This window comes from Gorilla gorilla, chromosome 9, assembly GCF_029281585.2.
Source record: "Gorilla gorilla gorilla isolate KB3781 chromosome 9, NHGRI_mGorGor1-v2.1_pri, whole genome shotgun sequence".
Taxonomy (NCBI): domain Eukaryota; kingdom Metazoa; phylum Chordata; class Mammalia; order Primates; family Hominidae; genus Gorilla; species Gorilla gorilla.
Window position 1 is genome coordinate 68,213,276 of NC_073233.2, and position 22,858 is coordinate 68,236,133.

General features: G+C 38.3%; 1 protein-coding gene across 1 annotated transcript; it reads left to right on the forward strand.

Moving 5' to 3' along the window:
• The first annotated feature begins 10,049 nt into the window (after positions 1–10,049).
• On the forward strand, positions 10,050–22,446 carry MS4A5 (membrane spanning 4-domains A5). The gene is given in 5 exon segments (XM_004065419.5): positions 10,050–10,368; positions 11,335–11,463; positions 12,950–13,006; positions 14,302–14,454; positions 22,303–22,446. Coding segments are annotated over 5 exon segments (603 nt in total). The 5' UTR covers positions 10,050–10,215; the 3' UTR covers positions 22,414–22,446.
• The last annotated feature ends 412 nt before the right edge of the window (positions 22,447–22,858 follow it).

Here is a 22,858-nt window from a genome sequence, read left to right on the forward strand (position 1 = left end):
TTCTTCTGAGGCCTTTCCATCCCACTGAGGGAGATGCTAAGGGGCAAGTCAGAAGCTCCCAAGGCCCCCAGAACCCATAGTTACCTTTCTAGTCTACAGAAGACTCTCTTTTCTCTCTGTTTCTTGAAGGCATTTTCCCTTGACCTCCCCTTTCTGAGACACCTAATACTGTCCTATCAATGAGTTTGGGTCTGAAGTTGACAAAATCAAATGTGTTTAAGACCCATAAGGAAAAATAATGTTTGAAGTATCTGTTTAAAAGACAAAATGCAAAAGGCTGTGGTAAACTAGAAAATTTATGATTTGCTTAAAGGCAACCTAATTTTTTTATTAAAAACTGTCTTATTACAAATATAATATGTCTTTCCTAGAATATGTCAGGCTTATTTGTAGTAAAATTGGGAAAAGTTGATTTGAGATACTGCTACCTTATACACTCAGTTCCCAAGAACTGTGGAAAAAAAAATAAGCTGGCTGCTTACAATTGCATTTTCATTTACTAGAATCAACAACCTACAGCTAAATTATACTTCCCAGCCACCTTGCATCTAGGTAGGTGAGATGGTAACTATTGCCAACAGAATGTAAAGTTTGACTCCTAAAATCACCAACATTATATCTACAATATTTGTTTCCCTTGTGCACTGGCCAGATGCAGAGAATCTAGGATCCACAAGACCCTGAGTCTCTAGAGAATGGAGCCTGGTCCATAAATCATTGTGTGGATTACCTCCAGTTTGAATATTCAACTGGATTGTGATCTAAAAGAAAAACCCATATTAGGGCAAGGAATGCATGGAGCTGTTTGGCTAGAAGGTAGTCTAAGCTGAGTAATAGAGTCTTTAAGGCACAAAAAAGTCAAATCTTGCTCAAAATGGCAGGACTCTTACTCGTGTCTCCTTGTGTTAGTTACCTATTGCTGCATAACAAATTAACATAAAGGTAGCTGCTTAAAACAACAAGCTTATTATCTCTCAGTTCAGAAGGCCAGGAAAGCTTGGTTAAATTATTTGTGCAGAATATCACATGGCTAAAATCAGAGGACTGGCTGGGGCAGTAGTTCTGGGGTTGAGCTCCTCTTCAAAGTTCATCCATTGTTGGAAGAATCCAGTCCTCATGGCTGCAGGACTGAGGTTCCCATTTCCTTGCTGGCTGTCAACTGGGAACTGCTCCTGCATCCCTTCTCATGTGATCCCTTCCATCTTCAACCAGGTAACAGTGTGTCAAGTCTTCTCAAACCCAAATCTGACTCCCTCTCCTGCATCTGGTTTTAAGGAGTCCTTTTATTACACTAGACTTACTGGAATAATCCAAGATAACCTATTTTAGGATAAATTGATTAATAACCTTAAATTTCTGTGCAAAGTTCCTTTTCTCATTGAAGATAACCACAATCAGGAAAGATTATGGGCTCCCATAAATAGTCACATGGAAAAATACACACAATTTTAAAAATTAATGTTTTCCTAATTTCTTAGAAACATGTTTGACTTTTAAGGCAGGAACTAACTGAATTGGTGTTTTAAAGAGATTACTGTGGCTGCAGTGTGGAGGATGAACTGGAGAAAGAAAGATGGCGGCAGGGAGTCAACTGGAAACTCTTAAAATAGTGAAGAAAGAGGTGCTAAGTGATGTAGGGATGTATAGAAGAGTAGAGACTAAAATGATAATTCAAGAGTAAAATTGTCAGGATGGGACAGAAACTAGAGGTGTAGCATTGAAGAAAATGAAGAATAAACCATCTGCTCTAGCTTAAAAGATTAGCTGGCTGAGACATCATTACCATCAACAAAACAGATAAAGAAGCACAGGTTGGAGCAAGAGTAAGGGGCATAGTCAGTTCTTTCTAATGTAGTGTATTAGGCAGGGTTCTACAGGGAAACAGAACCAAGAGGATTAGATAGATAGACAGACAGCTATAGATAGATATATAGATGATAGATATATAGAAGATAGATAGATGATAGATAGATAGATAGATAGATAGATAGATAGATAGATAGATAGATAGATAAGGAATTGGCTCACATGATTATAAGGCTGAGAAGTCCCAAGATCTGAAAGCTGGAGACCCAGGAGAGCTGATGGTATAGTTCCAGCCTGAGTACGAAGGCCTCAGAACCAAGAGTTTAAATTCCAGTTCAAGTCTTAGTCTGAAGGTAGGAAAAGACCAGTGTCCCAGCTCAAAGCCAGGCAGAGAAAGCAAATTCTCTCTTGCTCAGGCTTTGGTTTTATTTAAGCCCTCATTGGAGACATTGAGAGTAACACTGGGTTTTACCACCATTCATGGAATAAGATTTAAAGACACTATTATTATTTATAATTTTAAAAAAAAGAAAACTAGAGGATCTGGAGACTCCTAAGCGGGTGACATCTTGCCACAACAGTTAACTGCTCTAGCTCTGCTCCCAGAGTTTTTCTCTCCAGAGTATGGATATGGATCTTTTTAAAGGAAGGCTTTAACAGCAGAGAAAAATAAAAGAAACTTAGAAACAAAGAAAATTGACTTTCAGCTGCAGTAACAGAAGAATGAGAGATTAAATGAGGCCCACCCATATTGGGGAGGGCGTCTGCTTTATTCAGTTTACCAATGTAAAAACCTCATTCAGACTCATCCTCATAGACACACTCAGAATAAAGTTTAACCAAAAGTCTTGGCACCTATTGTTCAATCAAGATGATGCATAATTTAAACATCAAAAGGCCATCCCTTGTGAACCTGACACTCATATGCATCTCCTTAAGCCATACTTAATCTCCAAATAAAGACTAAAAGGTGATAATTCTTCATAATATGTTACAACTATCATGTATACAACTGGAAATGTACCAACCTCTTCTCAGAAGAAGGGGTAAAGTCTGTGAATGATGTTTACTCTTCTCCTTACTGTCTAGCAACTTCTCTGATTTAAATTGTATGATGTAAAGTTAACAATACTTAATACTATAATATAAACATGCCTTATGTTACATGATTAGAGAATGAGAAAGAACAGATTGTGTGTGTGTATGTGTGTGTGTGTGTGTGTAGTTTCTATAACTGGATATGTGGACGTAACTCGTATTTATAACTACCTTATTCTACTACCCATTCTGTAGTCCCTTTGCCTTCAGCAAGCACCTTAGCTGGCCATGGTTCTTTATCTGGTAGAATGACCCAAACTTCATTCCTGAAAAGCCTGGATACTTAGTGGTCCTGACTGGATTGAGCTGTTGCAGTTTTCTTAATTGACCTTAATCACAGATCATGGTAATACTAAGAGATGCATGAAGGGATTTCCTATATTCCAAGCATAGTGTTCCCTTACCTCCATTGTGGAATAGTGGTCTAATTTCCCCTTAGTCGTCAGAAACAATCACCCTATCCAGCACAGTAACCCCTTTCAGTTATCTGAAGAGGATGGAAGGGCTTTTCTCCAAAATTCAGCAATAAACCTATAGGAGCCTACCTTCCCAGAGGCTCTACATAGCATCCCTATCTGCCATTGACACTTCAAGCACCATTGGATCTGCTGATGGTATGGTCCAAGCAGAAGTCAGCTTACATGGAAGCCGAGGCCTGTTGTGAAGCTTTTCTTCTGGTCCTACTCAAAGGTAGCAGCTCTGTAAGTCACTTGGCAAATTGGCCAGAGCAACACACCCAAGTGAGGAATATGTTGCCTCCAAAATCCAAAGAAACTCATTAGATGTTGTGCCTCCTATTCATTGTGGAAGCCAGATACGACAACTTATCCTCATGCTGGAAGAGATTCTCAATATTCCCCACACCACTTGATCCCTAGAAATTTCACTGAGGTACAAGACCCTGAGGTTTTATCAGATTTATTTTCCACACTCTGGCATGTAAATATCTTATGAATAAATCTAGAGTAGTTACTACGTCTTATTCGCTAGGTCCAATCAGCATAATGTCATCAATCTAATGGACCAGTGTGATATCCTGTGGAAGGAAAGGGCAATTAAGATCCCTGTGAACTAAATTATGACATAGAGCTATAAAGTTGATATACCCCCGAGGTATGACAGTGAATGTGTATTGCTGGCCTTGTCATCTGAAAGCAAACTGTTCCTGGTGGTCTTTACTAATAGCTATCAAGAAAAAGCATTTATCAGATCAATAACATTATACTGGGTACTAGAAGATGTGTTAATTTGCTCAAGTAATGAAACCACATTTGGTAAGGCAGTTGCAATTAGAGTCACCTCCAATTGGTAATCCACTGTCATCTTCCAAGATCCATCTGTCTTCTGCACATGCCAAACATACAAGTTGAATAGGAATGTGGTGGGAATCACCACCCCTGCAACTTTCAAGTTACTGATGGTGTCATTAATCTCTGTAGCCCCTCCAGGAATGTGTTGGGAGTCACCAACCTTGCATCTTTTAAGTAACTGCTGGATTTATTAATTTCTGCAGTACCATCAGGAATGTGGTGATGCTTTTGCTTTACTATTTTCCTAGGCAGAGGCAGTACTAGAGGCTTCCACTTGGTATTCTCCACCATGAAGGTCCTTACTCCACAGAGTAAGAAAATAATATGAGATTCTACCACCTACTGAGTATATTTATTTTAGTTATGCATTCTGGAATTGGGGGAATAATCGCAGGATGGGTTTGGGAGCCCACTGCACCCATTGTGAGATTAACCAGAGATAAAACTCCATGGATCATCGGACCTCCACAACCACTTACTCTGAGTGGTAAGCCACAGTGATGCTTTGAGTCTCCTGGAATTAGTATCAATTCAGAGTCAGTGTCTAGTAGTCCCTGAGAGGTCTGGTTATTTCCTTTTCCCCAATGCTCAGTACCCTGGAAAAAGGCTGCAGGTCCCTTTGAGGAAGGCTGTGAGAAAGATCAACAGTACGAATTCTTGGTAATGCACCAGGTCCTTCCTTAAGGAGACCTGGTCTCCTCTTTCATTCAAGGAGTTCTTTCTGGGTTTGTAAATTTTATTGCAGGTCTGTAAACTGGCTCAGGTCTGGGAATGGATTGAGGGGCTATGAGTCTATATTTTTATGATTCAGGTTAGGCTTTCATTCAATGACCTAGAACTTTTCTGCCTATATAGATCAAGGAGTAATTTAAAAGGATTTCTGTCTATATTACCTCTAGGAACACCATAATCAACTAGCCCACACCCACACCATAGGTCTGATTCAAATGTTAATCTTATCCATACACACCCTCACAGACACAGCCAAAATAATGTTTTAATTAAGTATCTGGGCAGTCTATGACCTGGTCAAGTTGACACATAAAGTTAACCATCGTATCTTGTTTATACTCACAGTCTTGGGGCCACAATCTGGAATGAGTCTTAGTTGAAATCACCTGCACAGATCAGAGGAGTTGCTGGGATGCAAATGTATACTAAGCAAGTACTCATTGAGATATAGGATTAGCAGGAACAAAAATGTATTATTTTAAAACATGGATCCAGAGATCTTCTCTGGAAAATAATAATCTATATTTATGCAACCTCTCACTTGTGGTTATCATGCCTAGAAAGGCATGCAGGCCCATCACATTTCTAAAAGGCTGTTACTGTTAGTGAACCACACAGACACAAAGAGTCCTAAGGAAAGTGCAGATCTCTTTTTCAGCCATAATATCCTCCATCAGTTCACAAGGTACTCTTTGGACATTTGGAAATTCTCATCTCTCACTCTGCTTCCCCCACTAACACATACACACATACACCTTTCTTTCCCTGTGGTCCCTGTGATTTTTTTTTTTTTTTTTTTTTTTTTTACTTCTCTGACCTACCCTAGGATTCAAATGTGGAGTTTCTGGTCAGAGACTTAAAGTTTTATGCATCACTGGAGAAAGCTTTAGTTCTCAAGGCAAAGCTCTGAAGCATCAAATTGAGTACATGGAATCTAAAGGTAAAGCAACTGGATCATAATTTTGACCCAGCACCATTACTAGCTGGGATACTTTGGGAAAGTTTCTTAAAATTTCCATGCCTAAGTTTCCTCACCTATAAATATGAACAGGAGTAGTACTCAGCACAGGGTTGTCAAGAAGATTGGATAATTAAAGAATGTATAGTGTTTAAAATATCTGTCACAGAGTAGATGCTCAATTTTGTTCCATAATAAAACATCTATAAAACTAATTCTTTTACTAGTCGGTATTACTTCTTATGGCATAAACTTGATCTAATTTATGCCACCAAAGTATCTCTCTTTATTCTGAATTATACAAATTATCTCCCTGCTATTGAGTGAACTGCGTCCCACTCTAAATTCATTTGTTGAAGCTCTAGCTCACAGTGTGATATCTGCAGATGGGCTTTTGAAGCTGTTGGGTTTAGATGAGGATATGAGAGTGAATCCCTCATGATGGGATTAGTGTCCTTACATGAAAAGACACCAGGCCTCTGTCTCCTGCTCTTTTTCTGTGTGTGTGTGTGCTCACATGCCTGTGTACACACAGAGGAAAGAGGATGTGAGGACAGAAATAATACAGTCATCTGCAAGCCAAGAAGAGAGCTCTCATAAGGAACCAAGTTAGCTGACACTTTGATCTTGGAATTCGCAGCCTCAAAAAGTATGAGAAATAAATTTGTGCTGTTTAAATGAAGCAGTCATGGTAATTTACCATAGCACCCTAAGCAGAATAATATACACCTTTTCTTCTTGCAAATTGGGAAAGGGAGTGAAGGCATAAAAATCCCATCTGACCACAATGAAACAAAGAAACTTTTTGTTCTTTAAACATAAAATTCCTAGGTAGTCACAAAGGGAATATCTAATACCTATGTGTAAGTCCAAAATTAGTAATTAGAGTGTTTATGTCAGAAGATACAGTAGGAAATCCCTGTTGCTGCCTTTGTAGGTTCTGTAGAATGGTCTTCTAATCTTATTTTTAAAGTATGCTATATATGCAAGACTGTGCTAGTACTACCTTAGAGGAGTGAAGAATCAGAATGAAAACCAGCAGGACAGTGCAGTGAGAAAAACAGTCATCACTTACAGAAGCCCAGACATGCAGAGAAAACTAAGAATTCAATAGATGCAGAAAATCAGAGCTTGAGACCACTCCACACGATAGAAGCCCCAGTGGCTCCCCTTCCCTCGTATTCACTTGCTCCTTCCAAGAAATGTCTGGAGACATTGAGAGTGACACTGGGTTTTACCATCATTCATGGAATAAGATTTAAAGACACTATTATTATTTATAAATTTTAAAAACAAAAGAAAACTAGAGGATTTAGGGACTCCTAAGCGGGTGACATCTGGCCACAACAGTTGACTGCTCTAATTCTGCTCCCAGAGTTGTTCTCTCCGAAGTATGGATATGGATCTTTTTAAAGGAGGGCTTTAACAACAGAGAAAAATAAGAGAAACTTAAAAACAAAGAAAATTGACTTTCAGCTGCAGTAAGAGAAGAACGAGAGAAAGAATACAGTGTTTTTCTTGGAACTTTCCAGCAAGGGAATCAGATGACAGGCTGTGAGGAAAGGCCTAATCCCATTGACTACGGTTCAGAGAACTTGGATTCCTCAGATCATCATAACTTCTCTGGAATACTTAGCAATAAGAAGCTTGAAATTAAGGCTGAATTTCAGAACATTAATGAATACAAACATATATATTATTCCACAAGCCACATTAAGACTAGAGTAATTTGCATTAAAAGAGTAGGTTTTGGCAGATTGGAAAATAAGAAGAAATATGAGGATATGGAAAATTTTTGAAGTAGTGAACAGATACATGTCATCAATGTATAAAGGGGCCTAGGGCATTTATTAGCAGGAGGCCATGGAGTTCCACAGCCACCCTGAAATGGAGAAATTGTAAAATAACGTCTGTACTGGGGCCGGGCACGGTGGCTCATGCCTGTAATCCCAGCACTTTGGGAGGCTGAGGCAGGCAGATCACAAGGTCAGGAGATCGAGACCAATCTGGCTAACACGGTGAAACCCTGTCTCTACTAAAAATACAAAAAAATTAGCCAGGCATGATGGCGGGCGCCTGTAATCCCAGCTACTCAGGAGGCTGAGGCAGGGGAATGGCGCAAACCCAGGAGGCAGAACTTTCAGTGAGCCGAGATCGCACCACTGCACTCCAGCCTGGGCAACAGAGCAAGACTCCATCTCAAAAAATAAAATAAAATAACGTCTGCACTGATTCAGTGTGACATTTCCAGTATTATAGCTAAGCTCATAGAAACACATTTAACCTATAAAGAATCAACAAAAAATGAACTTTGGAAAGAGTGCAAACATAAAGCAAGACAAAGTATCTGCTCACCATGCTAAAAATGGCAATAATAAGAGAAATAATACTTATTACTCTTATTTTTATTACTACTACAATTTACTTAGCATCTACTACACTCCAGGTACTTTAAAATTTACTCACAATAACTGTATAACAATTTTTATTCTCATAAAAGAAATGTAATATTTTAATAAATATGTAAATTAATAGATAACTTAGCCTAGACCCCATAAATAGTAAATTAAAGGGCTTGGGGTTCATTCTAGGTTTCTCTTCTCCAAAGAGTAAGTCTTCCACTGCATCACCAGATTGCATGAATTAAAGAATAATAAAAAATTAAAGTTATATTTCTGCCATTTGTCAGATAGCTATTATAACACTGTGCTAGTCATCATGCTTAGAGGGAGAAAAAACAAAAACTGGGGAAGGTCTAGAGCAAAGTTAAAACCTGAGTAATGAGGGTGAAATGGTGTTTTATAAAAGTATGTTGCAACATAGTGTGCTTAACTTAGGGAATGCTAACACAACATCAGATGATGTTCATGAAGGATAATCACCAGTATGATTCAACGTCCATAGAAAACTGAACAAGAGATGGATACGTTCAGAGAAAAGAAATTGTGAGGGAGGGGTGGCCTTTTAAAATATTCTAACTGGCAACTGGCAAGTGGCTAGAGGCTGTCACATCATGAGGTGCAATTAAGGAAGACCTGATCTCAATAGGAAACACCAGAAAATGACAAGGTACAGTTAAAAACAGACACAAATTGTTCCCTTCCCTTCATTCTTGTCCTTTCAAGATGAAAGTACAGATCCTCCCACGAAGACATTAGGGGGCCTATTTTCTTACCCCTCGAATCTGGGTTGTCTATGAAATTTGATTGGCCAATATGACATTAACACACATGACTCAGCAGAGGTTTGAAAAGTATTTGTGAATTGGAAGAGAACCAAGAGTCTGCCAACTGCCAGAGACATGACTGAGGCCATCCTAATTCATGTAACTGGACACTCCACCAGTTGACCACAGTTGCATGAGACAGCCTGGTAGAGAAGTGCTGAGCAGCCTCAGATGAGACAGACCACACACAGGACCCACAGATATGTAAACAAAAGCCGATGGTGGTTGCTGGAACTAACTACATTTTGAGGGATTTGTTACACAGCTAAAGCTACTTAAATCAGGTGGCAAAACCACAAAGTGACAGGAAAAATGGATGTTATCTATACTTCAAGAAGTGGTTAATTTGTTCCGTGGCCTGAGAGATTTTGCGTTCTACCTGTGTCTGAAGATATGGAACTGGAATAAATGTGTATCTAGTTGCCATTTGGTAACTAAAATGTCCTTTTTTTTGAGACAGAGTCTTGCTCTGTTGCCCAGGCTGGAGTGCAGTGGTGCAATTTCAGCTCAAAGAAACCTCCGCCTCCTGGGTTCAAGTGATTCTCATGCCTCAGCCTCCCGAGTAGCTGGGACTACAGGCACGTGCCACCACACCCAGCTAATTTTTTATATTTTTAGTAGAGATGGGGTTTCACCATGTTGGCCAGGCTGGTCTCTAACTCCTGACCTCAGGTGATCCGCCCGCCTCAGCCTCCCAAAGTGCTGGGATTACAGGCGTGAGCCACCATGTGCGGTCCCTAAAATGTCTTTATATGTAGATCATCTAGTCCAATTTGGTCAATGTATATATGAGGAATCAGAAACCAGGAGAGGGGGATGTGACTTGCCAAAAGTCACAGTAAACTCCTAACTAAACCAGGACTACTTGCCAGGTTCTCCGATCCCCAGTCCCAGGCATTTTACTTATAGCCATCTTGGGATCTGGAGCAGTCCTGAGATTCTATGACTCTGTGACTATGGTTCTATAATTCCAAGACAAAGCAAACAATTCCAGTGCTCCAGGCAGCCTCAGCACAAGAAAAGAACATGGTCTAGATGGAAGTACCAACTAAATCATCTCCTTTCAAATTATCACCGACACCATCATGGATTCAAGCACCGCACACAGTCCGGTGTTTCTGGTATTTCCTCCAGAAATCACTGCTTCAGAATATGAGTCCACAGAACTTTCAGCCACGACCTTTTCAACTCAAAGCCCCTTGCAAAAATTATTTGCTCCAAAAATGAAAATCTTAGGGGTAAGTAAGACTTGCCCCTATGTATATTTTACTGAGGCAGGGGAAAGGCTAGGGAAATTATCTGTTGGCACATGTTTGAAGGTAGGAGCCTATTCCAATTCTTCTTTAAGACAATGTGAATATAGAGTGTTGGTGGGACATTTGAGAGAGGATGTTTGAGAAGAACGAATCATGTGGGTCTGGACTTGACAAAAAATGCTATCATTTAGTACTCACCTACTTAAAAAGTGATAGTTGCTATGGCAGTAAATGAGATTACTCAGACTGAGAAGGTGGACTGAGAAGAAGAGAGCAGAGCACATACACTCACACGTTTTTGTATATTGTATACCTTCCATTTTTGTATATTGTCCTCATTAGTCTTTCCCAGCACTTGTCAAACCACTGCTTGGTGTCACAGTGCATCACATGAGTGGCTCAGAGAGGGAGAGAAAAAAAAAAAACCCGAAGAGATGGGGAGTCCTCTGGGCCTGAGAGTGTGACAATACCTCAACAGGCTCAGAGAATTGGCCATCTCCAGGCAGGGCTCCTCACAGTCCAATTCTGCTTGAGGCCAGCCTGGTATACTCATTTAGAATTCAGTGTTTCTCAAACATTCACATTTACGGGCTAAAGAACTGAAGAACTTATGAAGACACAGGTTTCCCAGCCTCACCTGGAGACTGTTCAGTAAGTATGGGATAGGGCCTGATAGTTCGCATTTCTAGCTCCCAAGTGATCCTGATGTTGCCAATCCATGGACCACATTTTCAGGAGCACTGATTTAGATCACTTTACCTATCACCAAATACCAGATAGAGGAATTAAGAAAGTACCCAGGAGCATCATAAAGGGACCTCTATTATTCTTCCCCTAATTACCAAAGAGAGTAATTGCCAAATCCTTTTGACCAAAAGAAGATATTCTAAACAGAAGGGAAACTATCACTTTGCTTTTCCTCACCATGACTTTTTCCTCTATTTGCAGACTATCCAGATCCTGTTTGGAATTATGACCTTTTCTTTTTGAGTTATCTTCCTTTTCACCTTGTTAAAACCATATCCAAGGTTTCCCTTTATATTTCTTTCAGGATATCCATTCTGGGGCTCTGTTTTGGTGAGTATAGTCAATCAAGTTCAATTTGAAGCCATGCCAACCAGGATGTTAGGGAATTCTTCACAATGAAATAAGCTAGATCCAGTTGTATGACATGCTTTCAAAAGCGCAAAAAACTAACCTTGTTGAAATTATTTCCCCATTAGTTCATCACAGTCACTGATATTCCATCGTTAGGTCTTGAAGTTCCTTTGGGAATACTTCTTTTGAGGCTTGCAGTTGTTTATTTGGCTATTCATTCATTTGAAATTAGTTACTATTTATTATAAGCCAGATACACAGAGAAAGGCAATGAGCCTCTCCCCCAAAGACCTCTCAGTCTAGCAAGAAAACATGTAAACAGATCACTTCAAGGCAGTGTGATAAATGTTATCACAGAGGTGCAGGAAATGCTTATGTAAGCAGAGATGAAGGAGCAATTTATTCTTTACAGAAGTGAAGTGGGAAGGGTTTCTCAGATATACCTTTTGAGCTGCAGAGAGGTATTTATTAAACCCAATGTAGTCACAATCAATAAACATTAACTTAGGACCTAATTTAGTGCCAGAGAATGGGCAGAGCAATGGCTTCAGGGAAAAGAAAGCAGTGCCTGAGCTCAAGGTCTCAGTTGAGTGAGGAGTCAGACAATTAACACAGGGTGTGATGAGGGAGAATAAACACACGGGCTGCCTCCATAGGAAAGGCATCAACAAAACAGAGGGGACAATGCCCAGAGACATTTCCAGCTTGACCAAGTTTTAAAGGGTGAATGGTTAATCAGGTGAGGACACACACACAGAATATGGGAGTTGGGATACCCAAGTGTAAGGATTAGGGATGTCTTGTTGCATGCCAAGAGAGAAATATGAGCAAAGGCTGAAGGTATGGGAGAGCATTTTCTATTATGTGAACTATAAGAGTTCAGCACAGGGAGTGAGGGTGGAGAGATGAGGCTGGAAAATACCCATGAAGGGGCTGGAAATTTAAACATGGATGTGCTGTAATCAGATTTGAAATTTCCACTAGACAACAATGCTACCACGTGTGACCCACTTCCCAGAAAAATCTTGGAGATTTTTAAGAACTACCAGCACATTCACTGCAACCCTACCTTATGTTCCCATCCAAGAGAACACATTGGATTGCAGTAAGATGGAATCCAATCTTAATGATTATAAACTGACTTGACATCCCTTTGTCATGAGATCAAAGCTGAGTCCACAATAGCTATAAAAAGAACATGGATGAGTAAACCAAAGCCCTGTACGGTTAAAAAAAAAGTTCATGTTCAAATAAATAGTTAGGGCTAATGAGATTTCCAGACCAGTGTTTTGTCCACTATTCCATTTGTGGAAAGTCATATAAAGCAACTCACCCTTCTCACTGCCCTGAGGAGTGTGTGAACTTAGAAGGCGGGCCTGTAAAAGAAATGCATAGAGGTCTATTCTGTAAGAACTCAACATCAGCTAAACATGGCCATCATTAACATATTTATTCCTCTTAACAGTTCATTAATTCTGGAGCCTTCCTAATTGCAGTGAAAAGAAAAACCACAGAAACTCTGGTGAGTTATATTCTTACTTTATTAAAAATATATTTTGTAGCCAGTCATGGTGGCTCATACCTGTAATCCCAGCACTTTGGGAGGCCAAGGCGGGTGGATCATGAGGTCAGGAGTTCAAGACCAGCCTGGCCAACATGGTGAAACCCCATCTCTACTAAAAATACAAAATTAGCCAGGTGTGGTGGCACACACCTGTAGTCCCAGCTACTCAGGAGGATGAGGCAGGAGAATTGCTTGTACCTGGGAGGTGGAGGTTGCAATGAGCCGAGATCGTGCCTGGGCAACGGAACAAGACTCCATCTCAAAAAAAAAAAAAAAAAAAAAAGTAATGAGTTACATTTTCACTATTTCTGCTTTATTAAAAATATATAACTTTCAAATAATTTATCCTGGCCTTGAAAAAAAATTGTAAAATCATTAGGTCACCATAATTCCACAAACTATCAAGTATTGATACCAATAAACAGCATTTGCTTCCTGTTTTCCTAGAATTATAACCCACTATGCCAGAGGAGAAAGTTTCTCTAGGTCATCTAGTTTAGCTCTTATTTTATGTATGAAGACACTGAGGCTTACAATCGTTAAATAGCTTGTCCAAATTCCCAGCCAATTAATGGTAGAATTATTTCAACATTCCAGTTACTTATTCTTTTTTGTTTTCTGGGTATTTACGGCATACCGGGCACTTTGACAGGCACTACTTTGACTCATACGAAAGGCAAACTGTAGACAATCTAACTAAACCATAAACAGAATCTCAAAATAAAGAATACAGTGCTACTGAATGTAAAGTTATAGATAAATTATAAGTAGAATATGTTTTACTTTACTCAAAGAATTGAAGACATAAGATATTACTATGCCAACAAAAGATTTAGCAAAGGACTGAAAATCCTTAGTTTGTCATTTTAGGGAGAAATTAAAAATGGCAGAGAAGTGCAGCATTTAGTTAAACTTAGGAGTCTTACAACAAAAATGTAAACAGACCATGACTTTCACCAGAAAATCAAAATGCAATTGTTACAGGCACACTCTTCCTCCCAACTGAATAAGAGTTAACTTAGGCATAGAATATGGGGAATGGAAAGGTTACTAAAAGTTCACAAGATCCCCTTATTGTGTAGATGAAGGCCTGAAGCCCAAAGATGTGAAGCAATTCGCATGGGATCACAGAGCTGCCTCGTGGCATTAAGATGCTGTGACTAAAATCCTGCTCTCCATTCTCCGCACTCATTGCTTTGTTTGTAGTACAGGCTGGACCCCAGTCACATTGTTATGTTCTTATTCTATTTCAGATAATATTGAGCCGAATAATGAATTTTCTTAGTGCCCTGGGAGCAATAGCTGGAATCATTCTCCTCACATTTGGTTTCATCCTAGATCAAAACTACATTTGTGGTTATTCTCACCAAAATAGTCAGTGTAAGGCTGTTACTGTCCTGTTCTTGGTAAGTATGTTGCATTTATAGAGTGATGAGTAAAGGGCTTAATAGAAAATATTTATTAGCACTCAATCAGCACCATTCAGATCATGTTGTGGATACACATGTATTTTCTTTTACTGACAAACATTTATGAAATCCATAATATTTGATAGACATTACACCAGGCATTGTGGAAGAGAAAAATAAACACATTATAACTCCCACCTTTAGGAATTCACAGGAGCACAAGAGATAAAACATATACACAAATCAGTATGATACAAATATAAATCTAAAAAAAATAAAGGTACAGCATTATGGCTGTAGTTTATAGCCCTATATGTACATTAGAATCACAGTGGTGTGTTTTTACAGTTCTTGATTTGGTTTTAACAGGCTGAACTTCTGATAAAGCATGATAAGATTGAAAAGGGGCATTTATTTTAGCTGCCTCCAAAATACCACTAAGATTAGTGTAAAAGAATATAAAAGCTTTGATCCACATGGAGAGAAAAAGAGTTACCAAACACACACAAAAATTGCTGAGGAAATTGAAAACCCACTATCTAAGGCAAAGCGGGGGGACGTCATATTAGAAGATATTTCTTATGGCAGAGCCTAAGAAATACTTAATATTTGAATGCACCAGGTCCACAGAAAGCAGGACTGAAGAGCAGAAAATAGGGAGACTGATTTTGGTAATGGTTAAGTATGGCGATGTGGATTAACTCTTCTCTGAAAACAGAAGTCTTTTTATTAAAAAACAAAACAACCTTAAAGGCATTAAAAAGCTGAAAGGTCAGCTGGAACTACTAGATCAATTTTTAGATGAAAGCCTGCAACCTGAAATTTACAAGTGGAACTCTGAAGAGCACGAAAGCTACTTATGCCTTCAGACCCATTTGCCAGTGATGCTTATTTGGAATCCAATCCCTGGCCCATGTGGACTGAAAGAGAAAGAAGTCAAGGTTTCACATCCACTCAAAGTATAAAGACTTAAGGGAGATTTTCTCCATATTAAACTAGGTCTTTGATAGGCTACTACGCTCTTCAGGTAAGGGCAAAAAGATATACAAAGTACCCTGCCCCAAAACAGCAGAGTCGCCGAACGAAGTTTAAAAAGGAAAAGTATTTGAGAAGTGTGGCCACAGGCCAAACCCCTTGACAACCTCCTCGCACGCCCCAATCCCCACTGACCTTTGCTAGGCATAAACTGGATAAGGCAAGAATGCTTTACCTGAATTTGGTCTTGGTATGTGGTGCCCCTGGTACCTGGCAGAAGCAAAACCGAAGTCTATCTAGGAAAAAAACATTCATTAATCTTAATAAATTCCCATCAAATTTTCCATTGAAAATTAACAGTAAGCACTCAAAAGAGGCATAAAAAGAAATAAGACAATGCGAATAACAACTAATAGAAACAGAATATAGCAAAAAAAATCACCTGTAAATTTCTGATACTAAGTATATTAGAAGAGATTTTAAAACCACAATATTTATCACGTTTTAAGAAATAAATGATAAACTTTAAAATACCTCAGGGAATATAAAATAAAAGAAAGTGAACTAGAAGATTTTCTGTGTAAAACTATTATGTACCCATAAAAATAGAAAATTAAAAAATTTTAAATTTTAAAAAAAGATGGTCCCAGTAAATAAGAGTTTAAGAAACAAAACACAACTGCATTCTATTTACAAGAAACAGCTACACTAGTAACAAACAAATAGATTTAAGGCAAGAAGCATTGCTAAATGTATAATAGGGGACTTTCTATAATAAAAGGGTCGATTCACATGAGAAATATTACATTTCTAGGTCTGAATGCTCCTAATAACAACTTAAAGCCAAAAGGAAAAGCTAACTCAGCTGAATGAGTAGAGAAAGCTAAAATCATCATAAGAAATTTTAGCACACATTTCTCAGCAACTGAAAGAATATGTAGACAGACCATAAAATTATAGAATTTTGAATACAATTGATAAAATTGACCTAAATGTCATATACAGAACGAACACTACACCAAAAAACTACAATTATAATACTGTCAACTGACATTTTCAATCGACAGATAAAATTATATGTATTTATCATGTATAACATATTTTGAAGTGCATATATGCATTGTGGAATGTTTAAATCTAGCTAATTAACAAAGGCATTACCTCCCATAGTTATCACTTTTGCAGTGAGAACACTTAACATTCACTGCCTTTGCACTTTTAAGAATACAATAGCCATCATTCTCAGCAAACTAACACAGGAACAGAAAACCAAACACCTCATGTTCTCACTCATAAGTGAGAGTTGAACAATGAGAAGACATGGACACAGGGAAGGGAATATCACACACCAAGGCCTGTTGGGGGGTAGTGGGACAAGGGGAGGGAGAGCATTAGAACAAATACCTAATGCGTGTGGGGCTTAAAACCTAGATGACAGGTTGATAAGTGCAGCAAACCACCATTGCACATGTATACCTGTGTAACCTGCACGTCCTGCACATGTATCCCAGAACTTAAAGTAAAATAATAATAAAAAAAGAATACAATATACTGTCATTAACTATGGGCACCCCGCTGTACAACAGATCTCTTGAACTTATTCCTCCTATCTAACTAACTGATGGAAGCGATAAGACAATAGAATTACATCTTTAAAGTGCTCAAACAAAATAATGCCAACCCAGAATTCTAGGCCTGGTGAAAATGTTCTTCAAAAATGAAAGTGAAAGAGCCAGGCGCAGTGGCTCAGGCCTGTAATCCCAGGACTTTGGGAGGCCAAGGTGGGCAGATCACTTGAGGTCAGGAGTTTGAGACCAGGCTGGCCAACATGGTGAAACACCATCTCTACTAAAAATACAAAAATTAGCAGGGCATGGTGGTGGGCAGCTTTAATCCCAGCTACTCGGGAAGCTAAGGCAGGAGAATCACTTGAATCTGGGAGGCAGAGGTTGAAGTGAGCCGGGACTGCGCCACTGCACTCCAGCCTGGGCAACAGAGCAAGACTCCGTCTCAAAAACAACAACAACAACAACAAAAACACAATGAAAGTGAAATAAAAACAACTGAAAAAATTGACAGATTTCACTTAGAATATTTTCAAGAATTAGCCATGTGCTGAGCCTACAAGCCTCAACCAAATTCAAAGGATTAAAATCATACACAGTATATTGTCTGAAAACAATGGAATTGAATTAAATGTCAATTTTAAAAAGGCAAAAAAAAATCCCCAAAACTGTTTTGAAATTCTAAGTTATACAAGGCTCAAAGAATTTACAATAGACATAAAAAAATTAAAAACAAAATAATAGAAATATTTATATAAATTGATTACAACTAAAGTGTGCTTAGAGGAAACTTTACGACCTCAAAGGCAAGTATCGGGAAATGACTAAAAAATAAATTATCTAAGTATTCATACCAAGAAATTAGATTAAAAAATTAAATTTAAAGAAAATGAAAGAATTGAGATATAGTATTCTATAATAGACATAACAAAGAATAGAGATAAAAACTAATGAAATACAACAAAAACAATAGATAAGATAAAACAAAGCTAAAATATGGATGTTTGAAAAACTAATAAAATTGGTAAACCCCTAGATATTTAAAAAGAAAAAAGAGAAAACACAAACTATCATTATCAGAAATGAAGGTGTATCACTATCAATAGCCAAGAATATATGAGGAAATTATTAACATAAAAATTATTTGATGCGTTAGATGAAATTGGCAAATTCCTTATAAAACCTACCTACCAAAACTATGCAAAACCACCTGCTATGACTAACACAGGAAAAAATGTATATATCTGATTGGGCTTATATATAATAAAAAATCAAATACATAATTTAAGACTTTCTCTCAAGAAAGAAAAAGCAAAGTCTTGCAGGAGCAGACTAATTTCTTCCAAACATTTAGAAAAGAAACAACACCAAACTGAATACTTTCAGTTCACTTCCCAACTCACGAGTATTCATGTGAGGCTGTCACAAGTTTGACATGAAAACATGATAAGGACATTATAAAATATTTAAAAATTACGGGTAACTCTATCTTGTAAACTTTGTGAAGAAATCTGAAATAAAATATTAACAAAATCAAATTCAGTATAATATATAATAATATACCATGGCCAAGTCAGTGGATACCAGAAGTACACAATTGATTTCACATTCAAACATCAATCAGTGATACACCTAAATGTGAAATCCTAAACTATAAAGCTTGAGGGGGTGGGCTGCAGGGAACTTAGGAGAATATCTTCACGACCATGGGAGTAGACAAAGCTTTCTTAGGTAAAACATAAAAGGGACTAAATATAGGGGAAAAATAAAATAAAATGGACTACCAAAGCACAGAAAGGGAGAAAATTTCCTCTCTCTATATATATCTCTCTCTCACAAAAGACCCACATCCAGAATATATTAAGCACTCCTGAAAATCAATAATAAAAAGGCCAAAAAAAGATTAAGACTTGAGCAAGCACTTCACAAAGAAAGATAGATAAATGGCTAGTGAGCATGTGAGAACGTGCTCAACATTATTAATCATCAGATAAATGCAAATTAAAATCACAATAAGACACTACTCCACACACACCAGAATCATTTTAATTAAAAGGACCACCAATACCGGGTGTTGGAAGGAATGTGAAGCAACTGGAACTCTCATACCCTTTTGATGGAAATGGGAAATGGAAAATGGTTCAACCACCTTGGAAAACCATTGGGTGGTTTTTTAAAAAGTTAATCATACACCTACTTTATGTCTCATGATATAGACAAAAATGTTTATAGCAGTCCTATTCATTATAGTTAAACTGATAAGGAATTCAAATTTCTATCAACAACAAAATGGCTAAAAAAAAAGGTAATTATTCAAATAATAGAATACTTCTCAGCAATATAAAAGAACAACCTACTGACACACAGAGGAGCATGAATGAATTTCAATTTATTATACTGAGGCAAACAATTTCAGATAAAAAATAAACAGGCAAATTTAACACATGATGCTAGAAATCAGAAGGGTGGTTGACTCTCAATAGGGTGGGAGGATTGATTGGGAAGGGACACAAGAGAACCTACTGGGGTGATAAAAATGTGATATATCTTGACGTGGAAAGAAAAAGAGATAAAAGACATTTCTTCTTTTTTTTTTTTTTTGAGATGAAGTCTCACTCTGTTGCCCAGGCTGGAGTGCAGTGACGTGATCTCGGCTTACTGCAACCTCCATCTCCCAGGTTCAAGTGATTATCCTGTCTCAGCCTCCTGAGTAGCTGAGATTACAGGCTCATGCTGCCATGCCCAGCTAATTTTTTGTATTTTAGTAAAGATGGGGTTTCAGCATGTTGCCCAGGCTGGTCTCAAACTCCTGAGCTCAGGCAATCCACCAGCCTCAGCCTCCCAAAGTGCTAGGATTACAGGCATGAGCTGGCACAACCAGCCAAAATACACTTCTTTATATATAAACTTTGATATAGTTAAAAATGGAAAATATACTTTTAAAGCAGATAACAGCAACATTTTCATGTGTTTATATACAGAGTGCATATAACTGACAAGAAGTCAAGAAAAAAATTTCTTTTTAAAAGATAAAGAATATGAGGAAAGAATTTACAAAAAGGAAACTATAATGGCCAAACATACAATAATGCTCCAATTCACTAATAGTCAGGGAAATGTCAATTAATTTAACAATGAACTAATATTTACATCACTAGACTGGCAAAAATTAATGAGTTATAATTTATGGCTGGTATTTATCACTGGTGAAAACAATGTTCTTGTATATCAGGAGTAGAAGTGTGCAATGTCACTGCCATTTTGGGAAGCAAGGATACAACATTTACCTACCTGAATATAAACAGACCTTTTAACCCAGATGTCTATCTCTACAGCAATTAAACCACCTGTATATAATGGTATATGTTCAACAATGCTATTGCAGCATTGTTCAGAGGGGTAAAACAAACAAACAAAAAAACACAGAAAAAAAGAGGAAATCAATCTTCCTGTCACAAAAGAATAAATGAATGATGACAAACTACACCATGAAATATTATGTGGCCATTAAAAACCATGTGGCTCTAAAATAGCTATTCAATCTGTAGTTAAAATATAGTAGACAAATAAGGCTTCAGGAGAGGATGTTAACCATATTAACCTTTGCAACCTAAGTATAAAGTAAAGCTCTCAGAAGACTGCAAACTTTAACTGGTAAGTGCAGGTGTGCAGCCTCTGGGCTACTGACAAGATGTGTATCTCTATTTGTGCTCATAGTTGCCAAAATACAAAATATTTTGAAGGTCTTTTGCCGTGATTGAAAAAAAACACAGGTGGGGCCGGGCCATGGTGGCTCATGCCTGTAATCCCAGCACTTTGGGAGGCCGAGGGGGGCAGATCACCTGAGGTCAGGAGTTCAGCGCTCCCAACATGGTGAAACCCTGTCTCTACTAAAAACACAAAAAGTAGCCGGGTTTGGTGGTGGGCGCCTGTAATCCCAGCTACTCGGGAGGCTGAGGCAGGAGAATCGCTTGAACCTGGGAGTTGGAGGTTGCAGTGAGCTGAGATCCTGCCATTGTAACTCCAGCCTGGCTGATAAGAGTGAAACTCTTGTCTCAAAAAAAAAAAAGACAAAAAAGAAACCAAAAAAACGGTTGAACTACTAGCCCATGCTTCTTATGTCTCTTTCGCTTTCTCTTTTACTGAGCCAATAATTTTCTTTTTTCCCTCTTTTTCTTTTCTATTTTTAGTTCTTTTTCCTGTTTCTTCACCTTCTTTCTTTCCCCTTCATTAGACCACCTTTTATATATGCATTTCTTTGCATTTTATGCATTTATAAAATGGACTATTTCCTACATATATAAATCAAAAATGTATTTTTATATGCCTTTCTCTAAAAAGATAATATGCTATGGGGTATGCTATGCTATGCTATCCCATGCTATGCTATGCTATGCTATGCTATCCTATGCTATGCTATGCTATCCTATGCTATGCTATGCTATCCTATGCTATGCTATGCTATCCTATGCTATGCTATGCTATCCTATGCTATGCTATGCTATGCTATCCTATGCTATGCTATGCTATCCTATGCTGTGCTATGCTATGCTATGCTATGCTATCCTATGCTATGCTATGCTATCCTATCCTATGCTATGCTATGCTATCCTATGCTATGCTATGCTATCCTATGCTATGCTATGCTATCCTATGCTATGCTATGCTATGCTATCCTATGCTATGCTATGCTATCCTATGCTATGCTATGCTATGCTATGCTATGCTATGCTATGCTATGCTATCCTATGCTATGCTCTCCTGTGCTATGCTATGCAATGCTATGCTATGTTATGCTATGCTATCCTATGCTATGCTATCCTATGCTATGCTATGCTGTGCTATGCTATGCTATGCTATGCTATGCTATGCTATGCTCTCCTATGATATGCTATGCTATCCTATGCTATGCTATGCTATGCTATGCTATGCTCTCCTATGATATGCTATGCTATCCTATGCTATGCTATGCTATGCTATGCTATGCTATGCTATGCTATGCTATGCTACGCTATGCTATGCTATGCTATGCAGTGCTATGCTATCCTATGCTGTGCTATACTATGCTATGCTATCCTATGCTATGCTATGCTATGCTATCCTATTCTATGCTATGCTATCCTATGCTTAAATAGATGCATACTCTCATAATCCTTCACTGATTTGATTCCTAAGCATCAGATACACTTGAGATATGTGGGGAAGCTTTTATTATCCGGGCATCACTACATCATTATAATCAGGAAAACCGTTACTGTGCCAACATCATGACTCTTCATTTTTTTTTCTTCTTCTTCTATTACAGGGAATTTTGATTACATTGATGACTTTCAGCATTATTGAATTATTCATTTCTCTGCCCTTCTCAATTTTGGGGTGCCACTCAGAGGACTGTGATTGTGAGCAATGTTGTTGACTAGCACTGTGGGAATAAAGATGTGTTAAAATATTACTTAGCAATGACTTCTGCTTGTAAGGGAAAGCCAAAGGACACATAGAATCTTAAGGCTGGGAACTCTTTGAAGCAAAGGGGAGTGGCTAAAGTGAAGGGGTTCTGGGGACATTTTGACCGATAAAGCACATTCTGCCTCTTGGCAATGCCATCTGCACCTCTCCCCAAATCAAATGGTCACCTTGGTGTTGTCACCTCTGCTAGTCATGCATCATTTCAACTAAAGGACAGCAATGTGGTGTTGCAAAGATAGGAACCAAAGCCCAAGGCCTGGGGTGACCCAGTCATCTAACTTCTCTGGTTGATGACATCTCCTGTGGATTTCACTAAGAGACTCCACCCAGTGGCTCCTACTCCAGTGGTGTGTGGAAAGATGAGCTGGTTGGTGGAATGGTTTGGCCCATAAATT